At 42.4% G+C, this 23,537-nt stretch overlaps 2 protein-coding genes across 2 annotated transcripts in view; both read left to right on the top strand.

The window, feature by feature from the left end:
- Nucleotides 1-23,537, top strand: part of LOC311109291 (contactin-associated protein-like 2) — a gene marked incomplete at its 3' end in the record, with an annotated part of 194,200 nt that overhangs the window by 51,281 nt on the left and 119,382 nt on the right. Inside the window, exons 8-9 of the mRNA XM_084152121.1 lie at nucleotides 152-410; nucleotides 23,297-23,446. Coding sequence (XP_084008247.1) covers nucleotides 152-410; nucleotides 23,297-23,446 — 409 coding nt within the window. The remainder of the gene's footprint in view (nucleotides 1-151; nucleotides 411-23,296; nucleotides 23,447-23,537) is intronic.
- LOC311108866 (E3 SUMO-protein ligase ZBED1-like) lies at nucleotides 19,712-21,078 on the top strand. The gene is made up of 2 exons (XM_084151643.1): nucleotides 19,712-20,276; nucleotides 20,493-21,078. The coding sequence occupies exons 1-2, from the start codon at nucleotides 19,891-19,893 to the stop codon at nucleotides 20,806-20,808; spliced, it is 702 nt and encodes a 233-aa protein (XP_084007769.1). The 5' UTR covers nucleotides 19,712-19,890; the 3' UTR covers nucleotides 20,809-21,078.

The raw sequence follows: 23,537 nt of genomic DNA, 5'->3' as shown, positions 1-23,537 counted from the left end.
TGTCCGTCTCTCTCTTGGTACAATACATTTTCATCTTACCTTCTTAACATAATACTTGATGAAAGCAAACAGCTAATGATAATCACAAGTAATGATGAGCATCTTCTCTCTCTCTCTCTCTCTCTCTCTCTCTCTTTCTCTCTCTCCTTAGCGTAATCTGTCGTTCTCTTGCGTGGCGTCTCACTCCTTCACAGTTTTCTTCAACGCCACCAGCTTCTTGCAGCTCCCGGGAAGAGCCAATCAGGATGTAGTATCACTGGGGTTCCAATTCCGCACCTGGAACGCTGACGGACTCCTCCTCTTCAGTAACCTTGATGACGGAACACTTGAGATCGCCCTTGACGATGGGAAGGTTGGAGTTCACTTCAACGTGACGCAGACGAAGAACACCAGGATAGACATATCATTGGGTAGGAAGAGAACACACACAGACACACCCACCCATCACAGCCGTCTGTGTGTCTCCAATCCTGCCATCTTGGTAGCGATGATGGTTGCCTCTAACAACTAATGACTAATTAGCAATAATCAGATGGCATTATATCAAGGTCGTTCCTGTGGTTACGCCGCACGTTGTTTTGATGCTGTTGTCAAAGAGGAGACACTGATGGTCGCTAATTACATGATTGTGTGTGTAAAGTGTGCAAATATTATGTTTTTTTTATACACTTGTCTGCCTTGTGAGGAGATACTTAAAAACGAAACACTAGAAACACAAGACTGCAAGGTTAACAAGGACACACTAAACCTTCCAACTCTGATGTGATCGATGAAATCTCCCTCCCTCTCTCTCTCTCTGTCTCTCTCTCTCTCTCAATTCAATTCAATATACTTTATTGACAAGGCAAGTGAAATTACTTAAACTACTGGTCAAAAGTTTTAGAACACCTACTCATTCAAGGGTCTTTCTTTATTTTTACTATTTTCTACATTGTAGAATAATAGTGAAGACATCAAAACTATGAAATAACACATATGGAATCATGTAGTAACCAAAAAAGTGTTAAACAAATCCAAATATATTTTATATTTGAGATTCTTGAAATAGCCACCCTTTCCCTTCATGACAGCTTTGCATTCTCTCAACCAGCTTCGCCTGGAATGCTTTTCCAACAGTCTTGAAGGAGTTCCCACATATGCTGAGCACTTGTTGGCTGCTTTTCCTTCACTCTGCGGTCCGACTCATCCCAAGCCATCTCAATTTGGTTGAGGTCGGGGGATTGTGGAGGCCAGGTCATCTGATGCAGCACTCCATCACTCTCCTTCTTGGTAAAATAGCCCTTGCACAGCCTGGAGGTGTGTTGGGTCATTGTCCTGTTGAAAAACAAATGATAGTCCTACTAAGCCCAAACCAGATGGGATGGCATATCGCTGCAGAATGCTGTGGTAGCCATGCTGGTTAAGTGTGCCTTGAATTCTAAATAAATCACAGACAGTGTCACCAGCAAAGCACCCCCACACCATAACACCTCCTCCTCCAAGCTTTACGGTGGGAAATACACATGCGGAGGTCATCCGTTCACCCACTCCGCATCTCACAAAGACACAGCGGTTGGAACCAAAAATCTCCAATATGGACTCCAGACCAAAGGACAAATTTCCACCGGTCTAATGTCCATTGATCGTGTTTCTTGGCCCAAGCAAGTCTCTTCTTATTATTGGTGTCCTTTAGTAGTGGTTTCTTTGCAGCAATTCAACCATGAAGGCCTGATTCACACAATCTCCTCTGAACAGTTGATGTTGAGATGTGTTTGTTACTTGAACTCTTTGAAGCATTTATTTTGGCTGCAATTTCTGAGGTGCAGTTAACTCTAATGAACTTATCCTCTGCAGCATAGGCAACTGGGTCTTCCATTACTGTGGCGGTCCTCATGAGAGCCAGTTTCATCATAGCACCTGATGGTTTTTGCGACTGCACTTGAAGAAACTTTCAAAGTTCTTGGCATTTTACGTATTGACTGACCTTCATGTCTTAAAGTAATGATGGACTGTCGTTTCTCTTTGCTTATTTGAGCTGTTCTTGACATATGATGGACTTGGTCTTTTACCAAATAGGGCTATCTTCTGTATACCCCCCCTACCTTGTCACAACACAGCTGATTGGCTCAAACGCATTAAGAAGGAAAGAAATTCCACAAATTAACTTTTAAGAAGGCACACCTGTTAAATGAAATGCACATTCCAGGTGACTACCTCATGAAGCTGGTAGAGTGAATGCCAAGAGTGTGCAAAGCTGTCATCAAGGCAAAGGGTGGCTATTTGCAGAATCTCAAATATAAAATATATTTGGATTTGTTTAACACTTTTTTGGTTACTACATGATTCCATATGTGTTATTTCATAGTTTTGATGTCTAATAAAGAAAACACTTGAATGAGTAGGTGTTCTAAAACTTTTGACCGGTAGTGTACATTGTCAAAGTACACATATAACAACAGTGGTCGGACCAACAGCAATAATACAACCATTAAAGAAGAAAAAAATTATAGTAATGGAAATGGAATTAACATTAACAGCAACTACAACAACAATAGTAATACAAATAAATAAAAACAATATTAGTAGGCCAGTCTCAACATGACTGAAAAGCCACATGGCAAGGTATAAAAGCTCCCCAAAATATTATTTTTACGTTTGCGCTTTTCACTGGCTGTGAAAGAGGCCACATATTTGGCTTTTCACCCAATAAATAATCCTATAGTTTGAAATTCTTTGTAATGAATGATCATTTTGGGAAAGAAAGATTCTCTTAGGTCTGAGTATTTGTCACAGTGTAATAGGAAATGCAGCTTTGTCTCGATCTCTCCCCGGGGGCAGAGTGAGCACAGCCTGTCCTCTCTGGGCAGCCAGGTTTTCCTGTGACGACCTGTCTCTATGGCCAGGCTGTGCTCACTGAGTCTACATAGTTAGTGTTTTCCTCAGTTTTCTATCAGGCACGGTGGTCAGATCGTCATCACTGTGTACCGTCTGTTTAGAGCCAAATAGCATTAAAGTGTACTTATATTTTTTGTGGTCTTTCCAATAGGTTATATATTTTTATTTTTGCTTTGTGATAATTTGGTTGGGCCAAATTTTCTCAGTGCTGTCCTGAGGCTCTATGGGCTTGGTTTGGGTTAGTGAACTGAGCCTCAGAACCAGCTGGACGAGGGGTCTCTTCTCTTGTTTCATCTGTTGACATTGCAGGGCTGTGTGATGAAATGTTTTGGGTTCGCTTGTTTTTAGATGGTTGTAAAATTGTATGGCTCTTTTTTCAATTCGAATAAGGAGGGTGTATTGGCCCAATTCTGCTCTACATGCGTTATTTGGAGTTTGTCTCTGCACTTGCAATATACTCTTGCAAAACTCTGCATGCAGTATTTCAATTGGATGTTTGTCCCATTAAGTAAACACAATATTGGAGAGTGGACCCCATATTTCACTGCCATATTGAGCAATTGGTTCTATAACTGATAGATTTTTCTTTTGCCAGTCCTAATTGGAATTTCGATTTTAATGTTCCTTACAATGGCATAGAATGCTCTTCTTGCTTTGTCTCTCAGCTCATTCACAGCCATGCGAAAGCTACCTGTGTTGCTGATATTTAGTCCTAGATATGTGTAGTGTCCAAATAGAATTTGTATTTGTGGTCCTGATATCCGGACCTCTTGTCACGCCCTGGCTCTAGGGACTCTTTTAAGTTGAGCCAGGGTGTGTAGAGTTTATGTTTTGTGCTCGTTGTGTCTAGTCTAGTTTTGTATATCTATGTTGGCCAGAGTGGTTCTCAATCAGAGGCAACGAGTATCAGCTGTTGCTGGTTGTCTCTGATTGGGAACCATATTTAGTCAGGTGGTTTTCCCACAGTGTTTGTGGGATCTTGTTCCGTGTTGGTTTGTGGTTTGCACCTGTGGACGTCACGTATCGATTTGTTGTTTTGTTCGTGTATCATTTAATAAATAAGTATGTTCACCTTCCACGCTGCGCCTTGGTCCTCTATATCCGACGATCGTGACACCTCTTTTGGAACATCATTATATTTGTGTTTTTTTAGGTTGACTGTCAGAGCCCAGGTCTGGCTGCAGATGACCTAGTTGCTGCTGTAACCTCTCCTTAGTGGGAGACAGCAGCACCAGGTCATCTGCGTACAGCAGACACTTGATTTCAGTGTTGTGTAAGGTGAGACCAGGTGCTGCAGATTCTTCTAATGTTTTTGCCAATTCATTAATGTAGTTTTAAAATAATTAAGCAGCTCCACATCCCTGAGAGAAGAAGTCTGTTTGCTTGTTGCCAATTTTAACCACATTTGTTTTTAGTGATCCAAATGCTTTCTTGAAGTCTACAAAATATCAGTAGATTTTGCCTTTGTTTTGGTTGACTTGTTTGTCAGTTAGTGTGGAGGGTATAAATGTTGTCTGTTGTGGTTTACTTGTTTGTCAGTTAGAGTGTGGAGGGTATAAATGTGCAGTGGCGTGTATTCATGGATGCCACGGGAAGTGTCATGACTGTCCTGTGTGAGGATCTAAGGCTTCAGATCAGCTTGGCAATGGCTGACAATAACCAGACCCTCTCTCACCCACAGAAGAGGGGAGGGGGGACTGGGCTGGTTTTGACACCTCACACCCGGTCGTAAATTAGGCAGGAGGGGAATCTCTCTCTTGCTCTCCAGTATTGATTGGAATGTCCCTTTGTCTCCAGAATACTTTTGCCGCAAAAACTCTAACATCCAAAAAGTGAATACTGGATCTATATTTCTATGATAAGAATGTGGGGAATGGTCAATGGGGACCTACAGAATAATCAGGTCATGTTGTTTGTTATTTTGTGATGTCATTAAAACTCTACTTGAACAGTATACACACTTTATCTGTCAAGTTTTCATCCAATACGTTGTGTATATAATATGGACAATTATGAGAGTATTTTTGTTAAGATAGGAAGGTGATTTTAGTTTCTAACATTTTACATTACATTTTAGTCATTTAGCAGACGCTCTTATCCAGAGCGACTTACAGTTAGTGAGTGCATACATATATATATTTTTTCATACCCCCCATGGGAATCAAAGCCACAACCCTGGCGTTGCAAACGCCATGCTCTACCAACTGAGCTACATCCCTGCCAGCCATTCCCTCCCCTACCCTGGACGACGCTGGGCCAATTGTGCGCCGCCCCATGGGTCTCCCGGTCGCGGCCAGGATCTCTAGTGGCACAGCTAGCACTGCAATGCAGTGCCTTAGACCACTGCGCCACTCGGGAGTTGACTAACAAGATCATAGTTTTTGATGATGCTTTGTACCAGTAAGTAGCCACGCCCAGAGTGAGCTCAGAGATCGTGCCAGCCTGATGGAATGCCCCTTTTACCCAGAGTGCATGAAAGGCTAGGTAACGAAATTAACATTAGACCAGAAAGATGTGAGACGGTGGTCTACACGTCTGAAAATGGTTGGAACGTTGAACCTCAACACGAGGTGAAGAAAATCAACTCCCAGACTAAACCTGAACATTGCCAGTCTGCAGCTGTGCGTGTAAAAGTGGTCCAAACTCTGACTATCCACACGAGCTAAGTAGTTGTTCTATTTGAACACTCCAATACAAGACCAGGACAACTAAGAAGAAGGACATTGTGACCTCTGGTGGACAACCAGAGCCTTACACCAACCGACCCCTTCCCCATAGAAGGATTGATTGGTTTCAACAGAGATAGACGACGAACAAAGACATCCACACGTAAATACATTCTTATTCCAAACGGGCGGTGGTTCGTGAGCAAAGTATTATGATTAATTATGATTAACAAAATGAATATTACAGGCCTCTCTCATCTTTTTAAGTGGGAGAACTTGCACAATTGGTGGCTGACTAAATACTTTTTCCCCCCACTGTATTAGGTGTGTATGTTATTCTGTGTTATTATTTAGTTAGCTAGTAAATTAATAATTAAGCCAATTTGTGAGTGCTGAATCATAAGTAAAGCTGGGGTTCGTGCAGATCCAAGAAGCCTACGACCGTTCAGAATAAGACTGATAAGAGGATACGTTGACTGTATTATACATATTAATAGGTAAAGACCTTTAGAGTTTAATTCGGGAGATGGTAACTCGTTAAACAACTTCTTCCGTGGTGCCCCAAATCCTAATGAGTTAATTGTTACATGATTAATTTCATCGAGTAACAATTAAACATAGTCAAATTTACCTTGAATTTTTTTTAAATATACACCACCGTTCAAAAGTTTGGGGTCACTTAGAAATGTCCTTGTTTTCTAAAGAAAAGCAATTTTTTGTCCATTAAAATAACATCAAATTGATCAGAAATACAGTGTAGACATTGTTAATGTTGTAAATGGCTATTGTAGCTGGAAAATGCAGATTTTTAATGGAATATCTACATAGGCATACATACAGTGGGGAGAAAAAGTATTTAGTCAGCCACCAATTGTGCACGTTCTCCCACTTAAAAAGATGAGAGAGGCCTGTAATTTTCATCATAGGTACACGTCAACTATGACAGACAAATTGAGAAGAAAAAAAATCCAGAAAATCACATTGTAGGATTTTTAATGAATTTATTTGCAAATTATGGTGGAAAATAAGTATTTGGTCACCTACAAACAAGCAAGATTTCTGGCTCTCACAGACCTGTAACTTCTTCTTTAAGAGGCTCCTCTGTCCTCCACTCGTTACCTGTATTAATGGCACCTGTTTGAACTTGTTATCAGTATAAAAGACACCTGTCCACAACCTCAAACAGTCACACTCCAAACTCCACTATGGCCAAGACCAAAGAGCTGTCAAAGGACACCAGAAACAAAATTGTAAACCTACACCAGGCTGGGAAGACTGAATCTGCAATAGGTAAGCAGCTTGGTTTGAAGAAATCCACTGTGGGAGCAATTATTAGGAAATGGAAGACATACAAGACCACTGATAATCTCCCTCGATCTGGGGCTCCACGCAAGATCTCACCCCGTGGGGTCAAAATTATCACAAGAATGGTGAGCAAAAATCCCAGAACCACACGGGGGGACCTAGTGAATGACCTGCAGAGAGCTGGGACCAAAGTAACAAAGCCTACCATCAGTAACACACTACGCCGCCAGGGACTCAAATCCTGCAGTACAAGACGTGTCCCCCTGCTTAAGCCAGTACATGTCCAGGCCCGACTGAAGTTTGCTAGAGTGCATTTGGATGATCCAGAAGAGGATTGGGAGAATGTCATATGGTCAGATAAAACCAAAATAGAACTTTTTGGTAAAAACTCAACTCGTCGTGTTTGGAGGACAAAGAATGCTGAGTTGCATCCAAAGAACACCATACCTACTGTGAAGCATGGGGGTGGAAACATCATGCTTTGGGGCTGTTTTTCTGCAAAGGGACCAGGACGACTGATCCGTGTAAAGGAAAGAATGAATGGGGCCATGTATCGTGAGATTTTGAGTGAAAACCTCCTTCCATCAGCAAGGGCATTGAAGATGAAACGTGGCTGGGTCTTTCAGCATGACAATGATCCCAAACACACCGCCCGGGCAACGAAGGAGTGGCTTCGTAAGAAGCATTTCAAGGTCCTGGAGTGGCCTAGCCAGTCTCCAGATCTCAACCCCATAGAAAATCTTTGGAGGGAGTTGAAAGTCTGTGTTGCCCAGCGACAGCCCCAAAACATCACTGCTCTAGAGGAGATCTGCATGGAGGAATGGGCCAAAATACCAGCAACAGTGTGTGAAAACCTTGTGAAGACTTACAGAAAACGTTTGAGCTGTGTCATTGCCAACAAAGGGTATATAACAAAGTATTGAGAAACTTTTGTTATTGACCAAATACTTATTTTCAACCATAAATTGCAAATAAATTCATTAAATATCCTACAATGTGATTTTCTAGAATTTCTTTTCTCATTTTGTCTGTCATAGTTGACATGTACCTATGATGAAAATTACAGGCCTCTCTCATCTTTTTAAGTGGGAGAACTTGCACAATTGGTGGCTGACTAAATACTTTTTTTCCCAACTGTAGGTTCAATATCAGCAACCATCAGTCCTGTGTTCCAATGGAACATTGTGTTTGCTAATCCAAGTTTATCATTTTAAAAGGCTAATTGATCATTAGAAAGCCATTTTGCAATTATGTTAGCACAGCTGAAAACTGTTGTGCTGATTAAAGAAGCAATAAAACTGGCCTTCTTGAGACTAGTTGAGTATCTGGAGCATCAGCAATTGTGTGTTCGATTACAGGCTCAAAATGGCCAGAAACAAATAACTTTCTTATGAAACTTGTCAGTCTATTCTTGTTCTGAGAAATGAAGGCTGTTCCATGTGAAAAATTGCCAAGAAACTGAAGATCTCGTACAGCGCTGTGTACTACTCCCTTCACAGAACAGCGCAAACTGGCTCTAACTAGAATAGAAAGAGGAGTGGGAGGCCCTGGTGCACAACTGAGCAAGAGGACAAATACATTAGAGTGTCTAGTTTGAGAAAAAGACACCTCACAGGTCCTCAACTGGCAGCTTCATTAAATAGTCAACAGTGAAGAGGCGACTCCGGGATGCTGACCTTCTAGGCAAAGTTGCAAAGAAAAAGCCATATCGCAGACTAGCCAATAAAAATAAAAGATTAAGATGGGCAGTCTGAGATATGGCTGTTAGTCCAGTCCCTAGTGGACTGGACTAACAATAGCATGAATGCTTGGAAGGGAGAGACAGAGATTCAAACTGTAGTTGATACTTTGGAAACTACGCTCACGGAAATACAAATGTTTAGCACCCGCTTATTCGGATTAAAAATGCAACATGTATTTACGTGTAGCTATCCTTGATAGTTGAGTTGATGATGTAGGACTCTGGTTTGCCCACCAGAGATCCCAATGTCCTTGGTAGAGTTTCTGGTTGTAGTGGTGGTTAGAATGGTTATTTCAGCGTACCCTGTAGTTTGTAGAGTTGATCTGTTAGAATAGATACTTCAGATGTACCAACGGTTGTCTGAGAGGGATTGTCCTTCCCAACTCATGTCTTTAGTGAAAGTTCTCTAAACGACTATACATGCCAGCTGCAGACTGGTAATGCTAAGGTATAGTGCGTTGTCTTCTTCTTCACCTCGTGTAGAGGATGAGAGTTTCAGAGTTTCACCATTTTGCCATATTCAGCTCGCGCTGCATGTTGGCTGGTCTGTATAGTTTTACCATTTTGTAACGTTTAGCTCACGCTTCACGTCTGCTGGTCTGTAGAGTGTCAACCATTTTAAGCCGTGGGGCTTCCTGGTCTTCTTGGTCTAACCATTTTAAGCCGTGTAGCTTCAGCTTCACACTTCCTGGTCTGTTAGAAATTCAACCATTTGCAACATCCGGCTTATACCGTAATCTGCTTGGTCTGTTGTTAATTTGTTTTTCAAGGCTTTTATGCCCTCGGGGTAAAAGGGGCGTTCCATCATGTTTGTGCTGATCTGGGCATGGCCACTGACTGAGAACAAATCAATATGGAAAACAATCATCTCATCTAGAATGTTAAAATCACATTGTTATCCTCACAAAAGTATTATTATACTTAATCATTCATTTTATACAACAATTAGATGCAAACCTCATAACTGGGACGTGTACACCCCCAGAGATACAGTTATGTTGTTCCACCGTCTTTAATGACATCACAACATAGTAACAAATTTGACATGAGTGTTCTTTAAGTCCCCACAGACCATTTCCCACATTCTTTGAAGTAGGAATATTGTTTCATTATCCACTTTTGGATGTTGGAGTCTTGGCGGGAAGACATCCTTTGTTCCACAGGGAAATACCCTCTCCCAATACTGCATGGCATGGAAAATAAAGTTTCTTCAAGGAATTTATGACCGGTCATAAAACTGGCCCCAGGGAGAGGGGGTGTTCAAACCTTTGCCTAGCCGGCATCTTTGATCCTCAACCCATGAGGGCAAGTCATGACAGTCCCCCTCTGGTGGTTCAATCTTGGTATTATTCTGCAAGTTGCAACCCACCAAAAACATGACCACGGGATGTCCTGGTTATGGATCATCGTTGCAGTCCCCCTCTGGTGGTTTACCTTGGGAGGATCTCTGCAAGCTGCAGGCCACCACAAGAATGGGGATGTCCTGGTTGGGGATCGCCGTTGCAGACCCATTGTCTGGTCGTCCAGGCTGGTCGATCTTTGCAGTACCTTCGGCAGATGTTAACAACTTTTACACACTCACAAAATACATAACTACATTTCTTTCCCAAATGAGCGGCGTTGTGAAACTAACTGATGGTTGTATGGGGAACTTGTTTATGGCTCTATCACTTACTAAGTGTCAGAGAAAATGAATAAAAGCATAAACAAAAGAGATACAAAATATAGTTACCACACCTTAATCATCTAATTGGACTGTATTCTATATACGTCCATGGTCTTGGCTAAATGACTATCATGGCATTGTCTCTAATGTCATGTCTAGAGTTTTCCTACTTAGTGGTGTGTTGCTTAGGCACTATCCTAAGTTGATAACTACATGATAAGTCTACAGCTGTAAGGCACTAGCTTCAGACAGTCTACAGGGATGACCTATGGACTTCTGGGGAGAAACTTGTGAGTACGGTAGCTGTAGAATCAAAGGCCTCAGGGTAAATGTTCAACCTTACCAAGGCTGACCCTTAAGTGATCCAAGCATAAATCCTCATTGAATGTGCATTTATGCTTACACAAGCACGCATGCCAAGGGAAAGAAAACCAGGTATCCTGGTAGGCTGCGACCTGTTCAGAATGAGTGTGACGTAATCAGATCATTTTCATGTCAATGCCTGGAGGTCAGTAAGAATTAGTGTCGAGGGAACCTGTAGTGGTTTTACGACAGGTCATGATGTCTTACACCATTGTAGTGGCGATAGGTATGAAGGAGTCTATTTCATAGCTATATTATCCACGGAGGAGCTAACCTCACAACGGATGTACTCTATAAGCACTGAACCAGTCGTACGCGGTGTGATCATGGTTCATGACTTCTAATAACTTTCCTCCTGAATTGAGTTGTCTATTTATTAGTGGCATGTGTGTTAACCATCAGAAGAGTGTTTTGGGAAATTCCCTTCTATGTGTTGCAATCTGAGTGACTACTAACTCCTCTGTCGCTGTTGTCAAGGGCCATTTGACTTGTTAGGTCTCTGACCTTCTTACTGATTGTAGCTGGACTGACTGTTGCTGGCATTGGTACTGTTACTCAAGGGGACCAGCTATCTTACAGATGTATTCTGAAATATTACCCTACCGTAATACCTGATTAGAGCATTTTACTAGTTGCATTGTAGTTGAACTACACATGGCAAGGAATTATTATCGTTGCCATTTGTTTTGGAGGTGGAAAGTCCACTGGACTTCTTTTACGACCAGTGTGGTACACCTCAGTGATATCTCAGATGTGTTCTAAGGTTATCCCCATCGAGGGGCTTGTCTGTTCCTCAATGTTCTCATGGGGAAGTTGCACATAGTCTCGACCCCCCCACCGGCCTCAACGAGGCTCATCATGGGTCTGGGCTAGTATTCCCCCCGTTGTGTCTTGGGACCCCCCCACTAGCGGTGGGTGTTGGTGTCCGAGAATGTGACAAACGTTTAGCTGGCTTCAAAGCCCTTTTGAGATCATTGAACAAGGTTTGAGAGATTAGCGATATTGACGAGCCCGAATCAATTAGTACATGACAGGTTAAGCAGTCCTCCAGGACTGTTTCCAGGTATGGGCTGTTTGAGTCACCTTTTGTGGTCATATTCCCCACAAAGTGGAGTGGTCGTTCGCAACGACGTCATGTGTCATTTCTGTTCACGATGAAAACAGATTGGGGAATATTGGCTCTTGCGATGTGTTTGACCTTTTTCTTCGCAACATTTGTATCAGCGACAATAGACAAAGCTTGTGGGCTTGTGTCTTGATCGAGCAGCCCTGGATAGGGTCTCAAGTGAGAGTGGGAGTAATTTGATTGTTGACGTCCTTGCTAAGGGTGTTAATGCTGGCGGACCTGTTGTCCGGCAATTCCATGTCTAGTCATAATGACTTGTCTTTTTCATGTTTATCAAATTCTTTTAGCAGAGCTTTTAGCGAGTATTGGCGTATGCTTCTGTTGTCATTGAACCCTTTTTCACTCTTGTTACCCTTGTGCTCTGACACTTTGGGTGGATTGGGTGCAGGAATGTAGCAATCCGGTCGATTGTATCGGTAGTCTTTTGCTGGCGACGTACTTTACAGTTATTTCGACCGTGGTGGGTATTGGTATCGTGGTTTCGTGGTAGACACCGTTGTTTTGCGTCATCTCTTGACGCTTCAATACCTGATAATGCACCCTCTAACTGGAGTGAGTGCTCCTGTTCAAACTCCAAAATCGAGATGTCAGGGCTCTTAGCGCTGCACACTTTTGATGCCTCAAAAGCTGTGCTCGCAAGCTCTCTGAGTTCTGAGATTGGCAAACCAATGTGGGCTGTAGGACCCAAGTAGGTAATGAAGGTGGGATACATTTTTTTTTTGAATGGTAATAGCTCTTCCACTCCGGTTTCAGTGAGTAGGCCAAAGTAAGCTGAACGAATCCTATGATAGTAAGCTTGTGGGTGTTCATTCCGAGCTTGTTTGACAGTGTTAGCCAGCGAGCTGTCGTGTTTGTGAGTCGCAGAACCACTGAATTCTATTTTCAAAGCTGTGGCAAGATTAGCGTAGTCATTTTGCATGTGTTGCTGTTGGAGACGAATGAACCTTGTCACGTGTCTATTCGACGTTCTCTTCAACAAGTAAAGCCTGTCAGCACCCGTAGCATTTGGGTAGCCATCCAAGGCGTCCTCTATGTCTGCTAGCAACGTCTCAGTGTCGTTTGGCTTACCTGGAACGGGGTCAAAGGTGCAGAAGTTTTTGACGAGTTTGTCAAGGCGTTCCGTGCCAAGTGCGCGGGGATGGTTAACTTCATCCTGTGGGCAATTGTGGGCCGAAAGGCCAAGAGGAGAAGCGAAGCTTTGGCTTTGTTTGCGAGGAAGCACCATATTACCCTGTGCCGAATGGCCAAGAGGGGAAGACTGAGGGACATCTGCGAGTGGCAAAGTCTGAAACCTTCTGTCGTCTTCACTCCTTTGTTTACCGAGCTCCGATTGCGAGCTTGGTTGCTTGACTGGGTAGGTACGCTGTAGCGCGTGACTGTTATGGAATTCCTCCAGATGGCACCTAAGGGTGGTATTCTGCTGCATAGCAGAGTCCACTTGGGCGCTTAGTTCATTAACTGATCGTCTTTGGTGTGCAGCATTTGGACTAGAACATTATTGCTTTGAGTAACGTTAATCAAAACTGCATGTATGTTATCAAATTGTTTGCTCCTGTTTGTAGATAACTCGCCAGATTTATCTAGTTTGGCGTGGACTTCATAGTATTTAGTTTTAGCTAAATCGAGTTGTTCCTGTAGAAGACGATTTTGTTCCTGTAGAAGACGATTTTGTTGAAGAGTTTGTGCTCGTTCGTCATCATACATTGTTCAGTTTTCAAACGCAGTTCCACAGCTAGCAGTATTTTTCCCTTTTCTGCTTTTGTCATTAATTTCCCAGTTCTCTCCACCTGTCCCTTCATGTCTACCGTTTCTTGCTCGTGCTTCAGCTGTGCACTGCTGTATTGGACCGATGCCAATCTCGGATGGCAAGACATCAGGGCTAAACTGGAGAGAACCTTTACAAGGCCTGCACCCGATGGTTGATTTTGGAGAGCGTTTGTTGCCATTTCTGCTGTTTTTCCCCTAATGGCATAGTTAGGGTTGGTATCGCTGCTGAGGTCAGCGATCAATCCTTTTATGGGTGAGGGTTCACTAAATAGCGGTGGAGCGGGGACCACCCCCTCTGATAGCTTGCACATTGCAAGTTTGGGTTTTGAGTCGTTGGAAGCTTCAAAAACAATTTAATCTATTTATGAACAAATCAGTTTGGATCTTATCCAAATGATCAACCTGAAAAGGTATGTTCGGCAATTTAACTTATTAAATTGAATGAGACAATGATATCCAATCAGTTGAGATTGGCTGGATTATCATGTGTAACCAGTAGTTACACACTATAAGAACATGTTTTGCCCTCACATAGAATATGTATTTTTCCCCCCAAAAAAAGATGACTTGCGATTCTTTACAACTAGGGGTCACTGATCGCAGAAAGCTGAACTCGAACGGGAGTACAGAGGGGCGGGACTTCCGTCGCCCAAGACGGGGATTTCAATGTGACACAGGAAAAACAAAATGGCTGCTCTCTCTATTCGTTAGCTTAGCATCTAGTGCACAGCTAACCTTTCTTATACTTGTTTTAAGCACACAACATTTACACTACTGGAAGGAGTTTACTAGTGACGTCTCACATTCAAACCCATTCGGCATTCTCTTTGCTAGCACTATATTACCGGAACGCGCGGTAACATAAAAAGAAATACGCCTGTGGCCTACCACGCTACCGAAGCGTGATAGGCAGATAGATACAGTGAGGGAAAAAAGTATTTGATCCCCTGCTGATTTTGTACGTTTGCCCACTGACAACGAAATGATCAGTCTATAATTTTAATGGTTGGTTTATTTTAACAGTGAGAGACAGAATAACAACAACAAAATCCAGAAAGATTTCTGGCTCCCAGGTGTCTTTTATACAGGTAACGAGCTGAGATTAGGAGCACACTCTTAAAGGGAGTGCTCCTAATCTCAGCTTGTTACCTGTATAAAAGACACCTGTCCACAGAAGCAATCAATCAATCAGATTCCAAACTCTCCACCATGGCCAAGACCAAAGAGCTCTCCAAGGATGTCAGGGACAGGATTGTAGACCTACACAAGGCTGGAATGGGCTACAAGACCATCGCCAAGCAGCTTGGTGAGAAGGTGACAACAGTTGGTGCGATTATTTGCAAATGGAAGAAACACAAAATAACTGTCAATCTCCCTCGGCCTGGGGCTCCATGCAAGATCTCACCTCGTGGAGTTGCAATGATCATGAGAACGGTGAGGAATCAGCCCAGAACTACATGGGAGGATCTTGTCAATGATCTCAAGGCAGCTGGGACCATAGTCACCAAGAAAACAATTGGTAACACACTATGCCGTGAAGGACTAAAATCCTGCAGCGCCCGCAAGGTCCCCCTGCTCAAGAAAGCACATATACAGGCCCGTCTGAAGTTTGCCAATGAACATCTGAATGATTCAGAGGAGAACTGGGTGAAAGTGTTGTGGTCAGATGAGACCAAAATCGAGCTCTTTGGCATCAACTCAACTCGCCGTGTTTGGAGGAGGAGGAATGCTGCCTATGACCCCAAGAACACCATCCCCACCGTCAAACATGGAGGTGGAAACATTATGCTTTGGGGGTGTTTTTCTGCTAAGGGGACAGGACAACTTCACCACATCAAAGGAACGATGGACGGGCCATGTACCGTCAAATCTTGGGTGAGAACCTCCTTCCCTCAGCTAGGGCATTGAAAATGGGTCGTGGATGGGTATTCCAGCATGACAATGACCCAAAACAAACGGCCAAGGCAACAAAGGAGTGGCTCAAGACGAAGCACCTTTAGGTCCTGGAGTGGCCTAGCCAGTCTCCAGACCTTAATCCCATAGAAAATCTGTGGAGGGAGCTGAAGGTTGGAGTTGCCAAACGTCAGCCTCGAAACCTTAATGACTTGCAGAAGATCTGCAAAGAGGAATGGAACAAAATCCCTCCTGAGATGTGTGCAAACCTGTTGGCCAACTACAAGAAACGTCTGACCTCTGTGATTGCCAACAAGGGTTTTGCCACCAAGTACTAAGTCATGTTTTGCAGAGGGGTCAAATACTTATTTCCCTCATTAAAATGCAAATCAATTTATAACATTTTTGACATAAATTTTTCTGGATTTTTTTGTTGTTATTCTGTCTCTCACTGTTCAACTAAACCTACCATTGAAATTATAGACTGATCATGTTTTTGTCAGTGGGCAAACGTACAAAATCAGCAGAGGATCAAAAACTTTTTTCCCTCACTGTAATAACTCCGGCCCGGTCAACAAATATATCTATCCAAATTTCTATCATTGCTGGCCCTATGTCCTCACTCTAGAAATGAATACTGACTGAGTCAACTCGCTCCTGAGACGTGAGAGGCAGAAATAGTACTAGTTTGGCCCAACGGGACTATATCTGAAATTTCTATAATCGGCTGGATGGTATCCTAGCCCTAGAAATGTAATAACTCACCCTACACACTGACGTCACCAGAGAAATAACACCGGAGGCAACCTCTAGTATCTTGTTCAAATGGAAACACACACACCTCAACAACAAATCCTGCCTACGACTCTACTGGTGTATAACGTAACCTGGGTGTATAATGTAATGTGCTGCACAATTCATATAGACTGAATTCAACAGTAAGGCCTTATTCTGTCTTAGATTCCTCGCACGGGGGCGCCAATATGTCGTGACGTGACTTACTTTAATGCATGACGGTTATTTATCAAATCAACTATGTTTAATTGTCACTCAATGAAATTAATCATGTAACAATTAACTCATTAGGAATTTGGCACCACCGAAGAAGTTGTTTAACGAGTTACCATCTCCCGAATTAAACTCTTAGATATATTTATGTTATATATCGATAACAGTCACTTATTAAATAATTACCTCTTATGAGTCTCATTATGAACGTCGCATAATCCTTGAACCTGCAAGAACCCTAACCTTATTGATGAATCAGCAATACACAAATTGGCTTAATTATTTATTTACTAACTAACTAAATAATAACACAATCCAAACACACACACACATAGGTTATCGATTACTAATGTAATACAATGAAAACAGGTCCCTAGTGGACTGGACTAACAATAGCATGAATGCTTGGAAGGGAGAGACAGAGATTCAAACTATCGTTGACACTTTGGAAACTACGCTCACGGAAATACAAATGTTTAGCACTCGCTCATTCGGATTAGAAATGCAACATGTATTTACGTGTAGCTGTCCTTGATAGTTGAACTGATGATGTAGGACTCTGGTTTGCCCACCAGAGATCCCAATGTCCTTGGTAGAGTTTCTGGTTGTAGTTGTGGTTAGAATGGATATTTCAGCGTACCCTGTAGTTCGTAGAGTTGATCTGTTAGAATAGATACTTCAGATGTACCAACAGTTGTCTGAGAGGGATTGTCCTTCCCAACTCGTGTCTTTAGTGAAAGTTCTCTAGACGACTATACATGCCAGCTGCAGACTGGTAATGCTAAGGTCTAGTGCGTTGTCTTCTTCTTCACCTCGTGTAGAGGATGAGAGTTTCAGAGTTTCACAATTTTGCCATATTCAGCTCGCGCTGCATGTCGGCTGGTCTGTATAGTTTTACCATTTTGTAACGTTTAGCTCACGCTTCACGTCTGCTGGTCTGTAGAGTGTCAACCATTTTAAGCCGTGGGGCTTCCTGGTCTTCTTGGTCTAACCATTTTAAGCCGTGTAGCTTCAGCTTCACACTTCCTGGTCTGGTAGAAATTCAACCATTTGCAACATCCGGCTTATACCGTAATCTGCTTGGTCTGTTGTTAATTTGTTTTTCAAGGCTTTTATGCCCTCGGGGTAAAAGGGGCATTCCATCATGTTTGTGCTGATCTGGGCGTGGCCACTGACTGAGAACAAATCAATATGGAAAACAATCATCTCATCTAGAATGTTAAAATCACATTGTTATCCTCACAAAAGTATTATTATACTTAATCATTCGTTTTATACAACAATTAGACGCAAACCTCATAACTGGGACGTGTACACCCCCAGAGATATAGTTATGTTGTTCCGCCGTCTTTAATGACATCACAACATAAAAACAAATTTGACATGATTGTTCTTTAAGTCCCCACCGACCATTTCCCACATTCTTTGAAGTAGGAATATTGTTTCATTATCCACTTTTGGATGTTGGAGTCTTGGCGGGAAGACTTCCTTTGTTCCACAGCGACATTCCCTCTCCCAATACTGCATGGCACGGAAAAGAAAGGTCCTGCAAGGAATTTACGACCGGTCATAAAACTGGCCCCCAGGAGAGGGGGAGTTCAAACCTTTGCCTAGCCTGCATCTGTGATCCTCAACCCATGAGGGCAAGTCATGACGAGCTAGCTAGCAAAAATTGGCCCATGGATGGAGATGGGGATTTGGACTTGGGGTTTTACTTAATTCTCCGTACTGGCCAATGATTATAACGGCTATTCTGATCCAACCATTAATTCATACATTGTGCCCCTAGCCTGAGCGGATGGAAGTTCAATATGTAGCTAGATGTTGAAGGCTAATGTTAACTAAATAACGTTGCCCATGAAAGGAAGTTAGGCTAGCGAGCCTGGTAGCCTAGGACAACAAAAAATAAAAGCGTGTACTGTATGACAGAGTGATAGACCGTTTCGTCAACATGAAAGAGAGGAGGATGGCATTGGCGTTTCTCTACAAGTAGGGTGAGTCAACATGTTTTTTCTACTTGCACGAACGTGCACGCATGCGCACACACATACAGAAATCAGAACCATGGACAGCCACATAATATTTAGCTGACGTTGATTGGACTAAATTGTTTTTGGTATCTTTTAGTTGTCACTGTATTAGACTAAGCATAGGTGATTTGATGATGTTGCAATGTTGAAGTTGAAATGGTGCTGGAATAGTGGAGGCAGCTCCTGTTTTCTTTGCGACTTAGTGTAACTCTCCGTGGTACTAAATCAATATTTGTTTAGTGGTCCGAGAATGTCAGAAACATTAACTTGCTTGACCCTGCTGTAGGTCATGTAACTGTTTGTTACATGCAGTATGCTTTGTGGACTTCACTGGACAGAGGTTGCACTCTAGTTTTGAGATGAAACAAAGGTGTAGTTGAATTGTATTAAGCCACTGTCTTCTTATTGTCTCTGCCTTTAGGCCTATATATACCCACTGAGCTACAGGAGGCTATATATATATATAGCCTCCTGTAGCTCAGTTGGTAGAGCATGGCGCTTGAAACACCAGGGTTGTGGGTTCGATTCCAAAGGGGGGCCAGTATGGAAAATGTATGCACTCACTAACTGTAAGTTGCTCTGGATAAGAGCGTCTGCTAAATGACTAAAATGTATATATATATATATATATTAGGGCTGTCAAAAATAGCGCGTTAACGACGTTAATTAGTTGTTTGCTGTTAATTACGTCAATTTTTTTAACGCATTTCACGCATGCGCAGTGTGACAAATTATTCAGGTCAGGAAAGTGGTTGGGAGCTAGAGGCGAGATGGAGCAAGGTGAGCAAAGTGGGCCTATTGACGGATTCAAATATAAAAAGAATGATGATGGTACAGTTAACAAGTACAAGGTTATTTGCAAGATTTGTAAGAAGGAGTTTCAATTTCACCGGAGCTGTTCAAGCTTGAAGTACCATGTCAACGCCAAACATGCGTTTGCTGGGCCGTCAGATTCAGCAAGTGGTTTGCGCCAGACCACGCTGAATGTTTGCAGGCAATTAACAAAATCAACCTCAGATAATTTGACCAACACAATAGCAAAATGGATTGCAAAGGATTGTAGACCCATTAGCATTGTAGAAGACTCAGGTTTCCTTGATGTTTTGCAAGTGGCGTCTCAAGACTCATTCTATAAGCCACCGTCAAGAGCCACAGTTATGAAGAAAATCCACGAGCTCTATGAAAAAGAAAAAAGGAAAGAGGTCTTGGCTCAAGTAAATCATATCGCCCTGACAGGAGACCATTGGACATCAGTGAGTAACAACAATTACCTCGGAGTAACTGCACATTTAATCAGTGACACGTGGGAACTGAAGTCTTTTGCGCTGACTATATTAAAAACTGAGGAGCGTCATTTTGCGGAGGCTTGTAAAGAACAGTTCCTGTCTGTTGCACGTGAGTGGGACATCGAGGGCAAGACTACAACCATTGGGACTGACAGTGCACGCAACATGGTTGCCGCAATTCGACTTACACGCTATGAACACATGAACTGTGTCGCTCACATGGTGCAGAGAAGTGTCACAGTGAGTCTTGCTGACAGCGGCTTTGTAAATGCTTTGGCCAAGGCTCGCAAAGTTGTCGGTCATTTTAAGCACAGCCCAGCAAATGCTGCGGAGCTTCAAGCACAACAAGTCAGCCTGGGAAAGAAGCAAGAGCCATTGATCCAGGATGTTCCAACACGTTGGAATTCGACGCTGGAAATGGTCAAGCGCGTGAGCAGAAATAAAGAGGCTGTCATCGCAGCCCTGGACAATCAGGAGCACAAACTCGTTTTGCCGACCGCAGCAGAGTGGGATAAACTGCAGAGGCTGGAGACACTTCTAGAGCCATGCAGGTAAATCAGTCTGTAACTTATCAAATAACATCGCTTTGATTATTTTCTGGAATGAATTAAACCAAGTCAAATATCAATAACATGTATCTATGTAAAAAATAATGATGATGATGATAATAATAATAATAATAATAATAATAATAATAATAATATGTTGATAACCACTGTTCTAATAATACACTGTCTCTGTGTGCATGTGTGTGTTTGTGTGAGTAGGTATGTAACTGAGCTCCTGGGTGGAGAGGCCTATGTCTCCTGTTCTGTGGTACTACCTTCTCTCTGCCACTTGCGTCTCAAGATGGAAGCCTGTGATGAGGACCCTGCATATGTGGTGAGATTCAAGACCAAGTTCAAGGAGGACCTAGCATCCCGTCAAGAACAGCTCAACAATGCATGGCTCCAGATTGCTACAGTTTTGGATCCTCGTTTCAAAGACTTGAAATGCCTGCCCAAGACAGACAGGGAAGAGGTGTGGACCACACTTGAAGGGATGCTGCAACAAGAATCACCCAGAAGGTCTTCAGACACATGATGATGGGCCACCCAGGAAGAAAATCAGCCTTCTGCAAATGGGCTCAGATTCAGAATCAGAAGATGAAGAGGTCCAACCTGCCATACAGAGGTACAGAGCAGAGCCCACCATTAAATTGGAGGACTGCCCCTTGAGGTGGTGGGCATCTCATTCAGGAGCCCATGAGAAGCTGGCCTCACTAGCTCACAAATATCTAGCCACTCCTGCAACCACTGTTCCCTGTGAACGACTTTTCTCAGTTGCAGGTCACATTGTGAACAAGAAAAGGTCAGCTTTACTTTCAGAAAATGTGAACAAGTTAGTTTGCCTCAGCAACTGGCTGAAAGATGATGAAGCTCAGTAGATTTGAAAGGTGATGTTCAAACAAAAAGACCAGTTTCAGTGCAACTTGTTATAGTAGTTAGCAACTGGATTTTTGAGCAACTGGATTAAAGAATGGAGGAAAAGGTAAAAGATTGTTCTTTGGTTTGATTTAAAAGTTTTATTGAAAATGTTTTTTTCCACAGATGACTCAAATTGTGCAAAAATGTGGTAGGTCACTGTTATGATTTGACTACATTTATTGCTTTCTGTTCAATTGAATACTGTAAATTGTACATCCTGGTTAAGAGGAATGCCAAAGAGGAAGTGATGGAACATTACAAAGACAAATATTATGGTGTGTAGTATGTTTCAGCTTGATTTAAAACACCATTATTTGGCTGTGTTAATAAACAGACATAATATGAAAATTATGTATCTGTGTCCTGTTATTTATCTTTTGGTATGCATTTCAGAAAAAAAATGGTTAGGATTCAGGTGTAATTGCAAATAGTGATTAATCATGATTAATCCACTGAAAATTCTGATTAATTTGATTAAAAATTTTAATCATTTGACAGCCCTAATATATATATATATATATATATATATATATATATATATTGTTTGTCAGTTAGAGTGTGGAGGGTATAAATGTGGTCATTTGGTAAAAATCCAATCTGGCTTCTCCTCAGTATGTTATGTTCATCAAGGACATGAAGTAGTCTGCTATTTATGATACTGCACAGCATTTTCCCCAAGTTGCTGTTAACGCAAATTCCTCTGTAATTATTTGGCTAAAATTTGTCTCCATTCTTATAGATTGGTATGATCAATACTTGGTTCCAAATATCTGGGGTAATACCTGCAGTAAGGATAATGTTGAAGGACTTGAGTATAGCCTGTTTGAATTTGTGATCTGTGTAGTTGATCATTTCATTTAAAATACCATCAGCACCACAGGCCTTTTTGGGTTGTAGAGTGCATCGTTTTTCCAATAATGATTGTTCTGTAATTGGGGTATCCATAGGGTTCTGGTAGTCTTTGACTGCTGATGCAAGGATTTGTAATTTGTCTTGTATATCTTTTTGTTCTGGGCTCTTTGTAATATCGCTGTAAATAGAGGTTTGCAAAGTGATTTCTCCACCATTTTGGATAGCCAATTCGTCATGATGTGGTTTGCTTAAAACTGTTCCAATTCTCCCAGAAGTGGTTTAATTCTATGGATTCCTTAATTACATCCAGCTGATTGTTCCTTTTTTGTTCTTGTATTGCTTCAGTGTTTCCTCATAATGAAGGCATACATTTTTGTTGTCTGGATCTCTGTGTTTTTTATTAGATATACTGTATTTCTCAATGTTTCTCTCTATCTCTCTCTCACTCTCTCTCTCTGAGTGTTCCATTACACATTGATCCTGCATGTGTGTGTGTGTGTGTGTGTGTATGTGTGTATGTGAGTCAGTGAAATCTCTTCTAAAACGTTTCTCTCTTATCTTAGCTTATTCTCCTAGGATCTGTTTTATGGCACATTACTGTAGATTGGTTTGGGGATGCAACATATTGCACTGTGTGTGTGTGTGTGTGTGTGTGTGTGTGTGTGTGTGTGTGTCTGTGTCTGCATATTGCTCAGGAGCAGCTTCAGAGTCAAAAGGGAGAACAGGCATAAAAACTGCCAACTCCCAACAGCCCAATTTGATATGTCTTATATATCTCCCTTCTCCTTCTCTCTCCCTTGCATACACACACACACACACACACACACACACACACACACACACACACACACACACACACACACACACACACTCCAATCTTTTTTCCATTCAATTCAAGGCCTCATCTTCAGTATTCTATATGGAGCTGTGAGCCTGAAGTGAATACTATTGAATACTATAGATGGATAGATGGGGAACTGCAGCGTTGGTTCCTTTGTGTCTCCTCCTATCTCTTCCTCCATCACCCCTCTCTGTCCCTCATCACCCCCCTTTCTTTCCTGCCCTCCTCTGTGTGTGTGTGTGTGTGTCTAGCAGCAGCCTCTTTGAGCTCTGTTGGAGCTGAAAGCCCTTTCACATAGTTGACGGGACCCCAGCATGCACTGGGGTTCTGAGACTTAACATGGGACCTCTACTAATTAACCACTCTGACCAGAGATGTTTGTGTGTGTGTCATCCTCTCCTCTCGCCCTCAGGTTCAGTCCTTAACGACGGCCAGTGGCATGCGGTACGTCTGGTTGCTAAGGAGAACTCGGTCATGTTGACGATCGATGGTGACGAGGCGTCAGCGGTCCGAACCACCACACCTATCACCATCAGGACCGGAGGAACATATCATCTGGGAGGTGAGGGAGGGGATGTGTGTGCAAGTATGGAAGAACACTCCATCAGAGGACATGTTCTGCATTCTTTTACTGTCCTTAGAAAATAATTGAA

The sequence above is a fragment of the Coregonus lavaretus genome (assembly GCF_964263955.1).
Source record: "Coregonus lavaretus genome assembly, chromosome: 34".
In the NCBI taxonomy this organism is placed as follows: domain Eukaryota; kingdom Metazoa; phylum Chordata; class Actinopteri; order Salmoniformes; family Salmonidae; genus Coregonus; species Coregonus lavaretus.
Note: the sequence above shows the minus strand (reverse complement) of the source record. Positions and strands in the feature narration are given on the sequence as shown.

Bases quoted from the DNA above. Each gene is read 5' to 3' on its own strand.
- LOC311108866 (XM_084151643.1), top strand. From the start codon at position 19,891: ATGGTTGCCGCAATTCGACTTACACGCTATGAACACATGAACTGTGTC. The intron at 20,277-20,492 runs GTAAATCAGTCT...TTGTGTGAGTAG, and splicing joins ACACTTCTAGAGCCATGCAG to GTATGTAACTGAGCTCCTGG.